Genomic DNA, 9,706 nt, shown 5'->3' with positions numbered 1-9,706 from the left:
ATGAACCTGTTTTCCAGGAAGGGAGAGAAGGTGCAGAGAGCTCAAGAGGCACCCAGAGGCCAGTCAGTCTGTGCTGACCATGCTGAACTGGCAGGTTAGCAGGGACTGGACCAAACCTGTAAGTACCAGGAGGCCTCACTGTTCCACTGCTGTGTGCCCTGTGAGTCCTGGGCATGTGGGAGTCAGCAGGAAAATGATTGTATTGGATCCATCTTTCAGCTGTTTGGCCAGTTTCTACCACCTTGCCCCAAGTATTTTCAGGTATTTTTACTGAAACAAACAGGTAGGAAACTGGAGGAAGTGCAACATGGCAGCTTGAGGCAGGATGTTTTCTTAGATACAGTCTAAATCTTTCGGATTTTATTACTTTCTGCTAAATATTCCCAAATCCTCCTCATTCTGTAAGGACCCAAAAGAGTAAATTTGTGTAATGGATGGCAGGATCTTGAGGTTTTCCTGTACTTGCAAGTAGCTCATAAATGACATTGATGGTTTCTAAATATTGGAAAAGTGTTTCTCTCTTGTAGAGTCCCACCAGTAGCTTTTCAGCATAAAAAGCTGTATTATCTTTTTCTGTGTGGGTAAGACTGTGTGTGGTCTTTTTCTGACCACACATTGATTTATGTAAAATGGCATTGATTTATGTAAAAACGAAAATAGACCTGCTTAAGTTGTCCAGTTAAAACTTGGTTTTTGCATTTCTGTTGCTGTGGTGAAACTTAATTTTGCTTTACTGCTTGGTTCTCTTCAGGGCCAGCTATTTATGTGCCAGTCTCTGAGAATTTTTCTCTAGCACAAATCAGATCACATGTTCAGTATGATGTGCAGCTCTGTGGCACAGGCACCATTTCATTAACATGTTAGAAGTAGTCACTCCCAAGAGAGTTTGTTAAGCATTAGCATTCTTGTCTTTATATAATAAAGTTGGCAGTGATGAAGCAAAGAAAATTGTGTCCTGCCATGATATGATTCATAAAATTACTCTGACAGAAATGTTTTACCAGCAGGAAGGCTCAAAGCACCACTTAAGGAGATTGCTTTAAACTTTGATTTTAAGGTAGTTGTCAGTTTTCTCTTTGTGCCAGTATTTCACTGCTTTCAGTATAATTGCCATGTGAGCTGTTTGCAAATCCTGAGCTCTTTCAGCCAAAACAGTTTGCCTTTTCTGGGAATAAGGACAGGGGAATAAATGTTTCATGTTAAAATGTTCTGGTAGGTTCCAGCAGCTCCATGTTAAGGACAGGGCTGTGGAATCTGTCAGGAATATGTCTTCTATCTACCTTAAATCACATCAGGCTAAACTGGGCTGAATATATAATGGAAAACTTGCAAGAAGGTCCTTGGAAGAGTGAGATTTTGGCTTGTGGCACCTGCTTTTTGCTGCTGACATGTGCTTGTGATACAATAGAGGTGGTAGGATAAATAAATCAAAAGGAAACAAAAAGGGCAGTAATCACACATTTTTAATCCACAAATGTGATAATACATAATATATTTAAGGTGACCTGAACATTGCCCATATTTTAGCAATGTTTTTACATACCAAGCTACAAGTACAAAAGTAAACAATGAATATACAGGATATGCAAGTATGAGAAATACTTGAAAACATATCTTTCCTTAAGGCTACTCAGATTATTTTTAAATAAAACAACAGATGTTCAGCTGGTGTGTTTAAAATACCAGAATCTGAATATTGATACTTGAAACACACAAAAAGTCACAAATACAGGATATCCCTTTCCTTTAGACATCTTGAATGTTGAATAATCTTTTTCTGGCCTTAAAAGAAGAACTTAAATTTGCTTGCCACAAATGAAACACACAAAATCTGACATGTGCACTGGGACAGGAGCATTGGATACAAGAAATACAGTTCAAAAGCATCAGTTGACAAGTACATGCCTGGAAGAAATGCAGGTCATGATGCATGTAAATATGGCTCTGCAATGGCTGAACTTGCAACCCCAAATGTTGCTCTTTCATTTCTGTGTTGCAAAGGAGTTGTCCATCTTCATTGCAACTAAATCTACTTTTAATGGTTAAAGGAAATATGTGGGGGAAATTTACACCATCAAAAACTGTTCTGCCAATGTCTTTCATTTTTACTGTGCTTCAGATGAGTTCTCCTGGGAACAGGTAAAAATCTATCTAGGACAACCCAAGTGAGTATATGACCTGGGTGTGTGTATTCTCAGCTGTATAAAGGTATGACAGTAAAAACTTGTTGCAAGAGATAAAATATAGTTATTCTGGGGGGAGGAAAGACAGAAGGATAATAAGAATTTTGAACAGTTTTCTATTAATACCATAGTATTCAAGAATTTATTTTAATGAGAAATATGTTTTTATTTTTTTTTCTTATCCTAAAGTAATGAGTGATCAACCTGTACGTTTCCCTTAGAGAGGAATGGCTTTCAAATATATTTTCTTGTCCTTGTCAACTTTCAGATACATGCATCTCTCTATTATAGTATACATGATATGGAAGGTTTTACCCCCAGATGATGGCACTGTCTGCTTGCTGTGTCAGCTGAAAGGAGAGGGCTCCTGACACTGCAGTGTCAGGAGACAGAGATGAGTCTGGAGGATAAGATGGAGAGGACAAGGAGAGGGGAGATTTCTGAACATGTGTTTTTCACTCTGGATCAGTCTCCACCTACCCAGGTTCTGCAAGTGGCAGCCAGAGCATCCGCTCTGCTCCCACACTCCCTGTGTCCAACCATGCCTGCACAAAACCCACTCTTTCTTGGCAAAATGTTTTCAGTTTGAAGACATCACTATATCTTGTTTCAAAAAACCCTAGAAAATTCACTGAAAACATTCTGAACAAAAACTCACTCCAGGAACTCACCAGAGTCACTAAGGCTGTTCTGTTTTGACAACTGTGGATATGCTACACTTGGAGGCACTGCACAAATAGTGGATGGGGTTCCTTTGTATCCCACCTCTGATTTACTGTAGGCACAAATGTCATGGGTACATTAAACCAGGAGTATTATCTAGGCTGAATATTTTGAGGCTCAGGGATGTAAATGTTGGTGTCTCAGGTGTGCTGCTCCTCACAAGGGCAATTTCAAAATCTTCACAAGGAGTATTTTGTTCTGCCAGGCAGAACAGTAAGAGCAGCACAACCTTCAGTCTGAGCTCACCTGCTGTTACCCAATAGACAAGCCCTGAGAGCAGGGGAATGCTGGACTCCTTTATCTGCCTTTGAGTATGATCCACTGAGCTGCTTTTCAAATTAAAATGAAACCTCCTCTCAGTTGTTAGCAGGTATAGAACTAAACTGATGAAACTGTTGCTTCACAGAGCAGTTCTTTAGATTTTCTCCTGCTTGTATGATTTGTTACTCTCTTATTAGATTTATATACCATGTAAAATCAGAGATGTTTTCTCATATTGATTCCTGATTCTTTTGAAAGGAGTGAACTTAATCCATTACAGACCTACTTTCTGTCAAAGCCTTTTCAGTTAGCGTGGAAATAATAAAAAAATATGCACCGAGGGCCTTGGGGGTAAATTCCATGTATTGCTCTTGCCTTCATCTGCCTATTTTTACATAGCCATGCATCTGAGTTTACTTTCTGTTCACATGTTCAGCCTTGAACACAAAGCTAGCGAGATCATGGTGAATAGCAATCTGTGTCTGAACAATATATATCAGCAGCCTTGTTCACTCTGCTCCTTGAAAAAGACTGAATTATCTGAACAAAGCATTAAAATCGACAGCTTTCTCATTTAAGTTTTCCACTTCACCACGAGCCTGGTGAGCACCTTCTGGGCCCTGCAGGGGATTGTAGTAAGACTGATGGGAAGGAAGCTTGCTTGCCTACCATGGCTTAGGAGGGGTGGCCAGTTCTAGAGAGAAGTTTTTGGTCGGTTTCTTGCCTTCGAGCGCGGTTTCAAAGAACCTTCTCATCCAGCAGTTTGTTGATGCCGTTGCAGATCTTTTTGAGGTAGGGCCGGCAGTCCCCATCCAGGCTGTAGAGGGCAGACAGGAACTCCACGTCTGCAAAGTGGTTGAAGACGTGGTTGATGCGCCCGTGGGACCGCGCCGTCAGGTGCCGCCCCACGAGTTCGTGCACGAGCTCCTTGCACTCGTTCAGCAGTTCTGCCAGCACGTTCCTGTCAAAGGTGTACTCCACCTCGTAGAAGCTGACGATGGTCATGGCAGTTTGGTTCAGCTTCTTCCTGAACTTGTCCACGATCTCCAGCTCTTCCTGGTTGAACTGGTTGTTTCGGTAGAGGATCCCGATTTTTATGGCCACTTTGATCAGGTCTTTCATGATTTTGTGGGCTTCCTTTTTGTTCCTGGTGTGCTCCTTTGTTACTTTGTACAGCTCGTCGAAGATTTCGCTGCTTGTGTCGTCGATTAGCATGTTAGCCATGGTTTTGGTTGCCATTTTACTCAGGATCTTTTTCTGGGCTTGCAGTGCAAGATTCTTGGAGCTGAAATAATCGGGACCTGGTTTGAGAAAGAAAACCAGGGGAAATGTTAATTTTATTTGGTGAATTATTTTTGCAATCAGTTTAGAAAAGTAGTACCTGCATGCTTAACTGAGACCTTGCACGTGTCAGTGACCAGAACAGTCACAACTGCAGGAACACTCCCAACACACGATTGCCAGGTATCCTTGGGGTTCCACACACCCATCTTTCAGGTCTTGCAGCCACTTTATTTTGCTTGCAAACAAAGAACAGAATATTCTGGCAGGGGATATATATGCTGATTCCGTGATAGTAATTCAATTTTGTAGTTCAGTATGAAAGCTTTCTTGGCAGAGAAATCTGCTGAGATGTGGTGGTTGAAGTAATACATGAAGTATCAGAGACAAGCTAAAAGATATAGTGACAAGTAATATATGAACCTTCAGAGTTACTCTCTGGTCATTGGGAGGCACTGTTGTTCCATGGTAAGGCTAAGCAGAGTCACAAGAATGCATTTATTTTGCCTTAATCTGTAGTATCAATGCCTTGCCCTTTTGTTATCAATTTGCAAAATTATAGAATATGACTTTTATAAAATGTTGGTGCCTCAGTGTATGCAGTTCCTGACAGACAAAAATATCTGAACTATTTACTCTACATTTATTAAACTAATATTTTGTATTTTTTGTCTTTTACTCTTATCTGCACATTTCACTCAGCAGAGCACTCAAACACATGGCTACTGCTGGGCTTTATCTCATGAACTTCTGTAATTCTTGGTCGAGATTAATTTGACCTTCCTCTGTTCTTCACATTAATGTTGGCTTCTAACCGATCCTCTGTGGACAAAGCAAAGGAAATCTGGCTATGAAATAATTGTCCAGGTTAATACTGGGGCAGCAGAGCCTCTGCTGGATCAAAGGGCACTTTACCACTGTAGCCAGGTGTTGAAGAGGGTGTGTACCTGGGGAGGACAGCCAGTGAGCCCTGAGTGATGGCAGAGTGGCCTCTTTGGGCCACGACACCTTCCTTGCCTTTCCCTCTCATCTCCCCTCAGTCTGTGCCCCTGTGTCCCTGCCAGCTGGGGACCTCGCTCTGCTCACCAGGACACTTGGCTGCTCCCAGGGGATGGAGCTAAACATGTCCTTCACCAGCTGCTGGGAAATCAAACCACTAAGAGATTAAAAATGACAATAAAAATCAAATCTTCCAGTACTTATTCGATTGTGGGGCCAGAGTGAGTCTTTAAGCTGGTGGGGTGAGCTCCAAGGCCCTTTCCAGCCTTCAGCACAGGAGTGCAGTCACTTCCCCTGTGACATTCCCCTTCCTCATGCCAGGAAAAAGGGGTGCTGGCTGCCAGTGCTCACTTGGAATTTAAAGTCCTCTTTTTAATTCTGATTTTCAAGTTGGCTGGAATATTAAAGTTGTCATCTTTGTGTGCCACAGCTGTTAAAGAGTAACATTTAATTTCAACTGAACCACCACCTGGAAAAAATAATTCAATGTGCTTAAAAGAATTGCCTGTCATTTGGAGAGAAAATTGTGGGGCTGAGCTGCTGTCTGGAGGAAATAGGAAAAACTGTGATTTAATTTAGAAATGATAAAACCAGGATGAAAGCATTCTTTCACTTAGCAGTACGTGGGCATATAAATAGTATCCGTGATGAGTAATTATGTGCATTTGACACACTGAAATGGGAGATTGTTAGTGTCTGTTTCTGTAGTGAGTGCTTGCTATTAATCAAGTGGATGTAGTTGATGAACACCTGGTTTGATCAAAAACTGAAAAGAATGGCAGTAGATTTTTAGGATATTAATTTTCCTGAAGTTCATGACACTTCAGCCTCATGTCCCTTTGCCCAGGGGAGAGCCCAGCTGGATCCTTTGTGCCTGGCCCTGCTGCAGGGACAGCTCTGCAGAGCTGCTGCAATTCTGTGCTCCAAGCAAAGCCAGCAGTTGGGGTGAAAGAAACATCCCATCCCCATCCCACACCCTGGGGGGGTCTGGGACCAGCAGAGCCAGCAGCACCTTAAATACAGACACATGCAGCTTCCCTCCCTCCTATGTGATCTCTGAGACAAAGCTGGACTTCAAATTTACACATAAAAGCTCTAATGAACTTTTCAGAAGGGAGAGTTGTCTGGCACAGAAAATAAAGTGTGATATATGTTTGTGTGTCCAAAGTTCTGTCTCTTGTCCACAAAACTGGGCAGTGTGACCTTCAAACATGGGTCTCTTTCCCGGGACACACCTGGGTTTGGTAGCTCAGACAATGATACCACAGCTCCCAGTGAAAGGTGCAGGCTGTGAAAGCACAGCACAGCTGGAAACCATCAGGCCAAGTTTTACTCAATGTTAAGGCTGGAAAGCTTTTCCACAGTGAGCCCCAAGTGTGGGATCTACTGTTTAATAGCACGAGACTGGAGCTCCTCCTCATCTTTCTAAAAGTAAAATAAAGAAATGTATTATTGCACTGCTGCTGTGGCTCCCTCCCCACTTTGTACTCCTGCCTCTCCACCCTATCCTTCCATGGCATCTGCAGCCCCCCAGCCATGCCGTTCCTCAGGATCCAGGCAGCCCCAAATCCTTTGGGCAGGCTCCTTGCCCCTGGCTCCCTCCACGACCTGTGCTGCTCTCTGTACTGCACAGTCTGCAGGAGCTGGCAATGGTTTCACCACCAGGGCTGCCTTGAGCTCTATCCCACTCAGCTGTTCCAGGCAGAGCAGGTTCCAGGGGGCACAGGCACAGCCTGCTGGGACACAGATTGTTGTGCACTGTCAAATACAGAAGCTGCAGCTGCTGTCACGGTCCCTGCACCGTGTCAGGAGCTGCTGCCAAGCTCTGGAGGAGGTGAAGGGCAGCATCCACCTGCCCCAGGGCTGCCAGCAGAGCCCCAGCACGGCCTGCCCTGCCCAGCTCCTGCTGCTGCGCTCACACCATGTGTGTGGGATGGGGAGAGGGCAGGCAGCAGCCATCAGCCCATTGTGCATCCAGACAGCGGCGTGGGGGCTGCTCACAAAGGGCTGTGCTCTGATTCTGGGTGTGCACAGCTTTGCAGCAGCATCTGCTGGAGAGGGAGAGAAGCTGTTTGCATTGATTGTCTGGATTCCTGCCTCCAAAATCACACTGTGCTCAGACACCCAGGTGACGCCTTGCCTTTCAAAGATCACAAGTGCTTAGCCACATGATCACATTCAGGCTTTCGTGGGGACAGCATGTTTACCGTGGCAGCCTTTTCTTACTGCAGCACATTGCTCACTACACAAAATACATCTTCACCTCCTACATACAGCAATTCTATTTTCTGCTTTCTTTCATACAGCAAAACAAATCAGCAACGCCATTATAGATGCTATTAGCTTTCAGGAACATTTCACCAAGGCTAAAAATGAAAAACCACCCTCCAAGCACACTGCTTTTTGTTGGCTAGTGATTAGCTTCCATTATAGAAAATCTGACATCTTAGTTTTTACTAAAGAAAGGGCCAGTTCTGCTTCAGATCTGCTCTCACCTTCTCTCTGTCATCTAGAGAGCTGTGTGTGATAAAAGCTGTTTAAAAAGCTACTCGTGGTGGGATTGATCCTACAGCAATCTTCCATCCTCCTGGAAGTGCAGCTCTCCAGCCATGTCTCCCCTGTTGTGGTGCCCATGGAGGGGTGGGAGTGCCCAGCTGTGGGCAGGAGGATGGGGAGAGGCTCCCTGTGCCCAGGCAGTCCCATGGTCAGGGCAGCACACACTCCCCACCAGTGACCACCCAGCTCCTGGCATGCACTGCTGAACATGACAAAGATGTCTCACATCCACTAAACTTAATAACACGATTGCTTAATAACAGAGTTGCTTAATAACACAAGTGCAGAAAAAGTTTGGCAACTCTAGAGAGCGGATGTAGGAGTTTTATATTTGAGGAGTTTTTGAGACTAACACGCAAGAACATCTGTAATATTCTCCAAACATTTTGATTGCAGATGGCTGTACCAAGTACAAAATGGTCAGAACTAAATGCTCAGCAATACTATTTTTATGTAAATCTGCATTCAGCTGCTCTGTACAAAACACGGCAAATCCACTCAACCAGAAGATGCTTCCACTATGGTGAGGAGGGAGAATGGTCAACATTTGCTGGAAGCAATTATGAGGATATGGAAAGCAGCCTCCTGAACAATGAATCCATTTCCCCCCAGTTAGCCACTTAGTCAAAGCCATGATACCATTTTGCAGCCAGGATATTTTCTCCCCTGGCTAATGGCTGAAAGGTGAGTTGAAGTGAACTCTGGAGAGAGTGTGGCTTCACCACAAAAATGGGGAGAGGAGGAGTTGATCCAAAGGGTTTCTGTGGAGGCTGTCCAGTGCATTTTTAATTGTTTCAGCAGGCTGGCTGGAATTTCACCTGACCCTGGGAGCTGTTACCCAGTGCCTGCTGCAGCTTGTCCTGGGCAATCACTCACCTCAGCCATTGGCTTCACCTGCTCCAAAGTGAGACACATGTGGAGCTTTGCCAGATTTCCCACTACACTGGGTGTGACCCCAGCTCAGAGCAGTCAGGGTGGTTGTGTTTTCCAGCCAAGGAGTGCACGTGGTGGAGCTACTGAGTAGGCTTGAGAGCATCCTGGAGAGGTGAGTGGAGCTGTTTTAAATTAAAGGTCTGAGCTAAAATCATGAGGAGGCTGCAGGTCTGAAGAGGGTTCCTGCAGCTTGGCAGGAATGGGAGGTGATGGGAACCAGAAAAGGGTCCCTGCATCTGTGCTCCAGCTGTACTGGAAGTAAGCAAAGGGCTGAATCTTAACTGAACAAGATAGAAATGCATAAGAAAGTAAAGATGATGAAGAGGCTGAAATATTTTTAATACTCCTGAATCTTCACTTTTAAAATGCAGCTTCTGCAGCAAAAGACAGGCTTCAAAGAGTCAGCAGTGCTGCTGGAAAGGTGGGCATCCCTCCAGCTGCTAGCATTTGCTCAGGCTTGTGGGAGATGGACCAAGCCAAGGGCCAGGCACACTCTCAGAGTCTGCCACAGAGTGAGGTGGCTGGGTTGTGAAAGTTGTTGTAGAAATTTGCTGTTTTAATGACTTGTGTGACCCACTTTGAATGCATCTGTGTACTTTAACTTAGTGATATACCTGCCCCTGAGCCTGGAGAGTCTGGGAATGGCAATGAGGCAATTGGATTGTAAAACTCTTGCAGTTATACGATATATAGGATATCTGAATGGTTAATCCAGTGCTGCTGCTGATGTTGATAATTTACTGTTTCTTTATAACCTAAAGATTTTCCTG

The 9,706-nt window shown here is 44.2% G+C and overlaps 1 protein-coding gene across 1 annotated transcript in view; it reads right to left on the bottom strand.

The window, feature by feature from the left end:
- Positions 1-1,445: 1,445 nt before the first annotated feature.
- The window catches only part of TNFAIP8L3 (TNF alpha induced protein 8 like 3), a 45,032-nt gene continuing 36,771 nt past the window's right edge, over positions 1,446-9,706 (bottom strand). Inside the window, exon 2 of the mRNA XM_054642405.2 lies at positions 1,446-4,468. Within this exon, the coding sequence (XP_054498380.2) occupies positions 3,906-4,468 (563 nt within the window). The 3' untranslated portion in view covers positions 1,446-3,905. The remainder of the gene's footprint in view (positions 4,469-9,706) is intronic.

Source organism: Agelaius phoeniceus, chromosome 13 (genome assembly GCF_051311805.1).
Source record: "Agelaius phoeniceus isolate bAgePho1 chromosome 13, bAgePho1.hap1, whole genome shotgun sequence".
In the NCBI taxonomy this organism is placed as follows: Eukaryota; Metazoa; Chordata; class Aves; order Passeriformes; family Icteridae; genus Agelaius; species Agelaius phoeniceus.
Note: the sequence above shows the minus strand (reverse complement) of the source record. Positions and strands in the feature narration are given on the sequence as shown.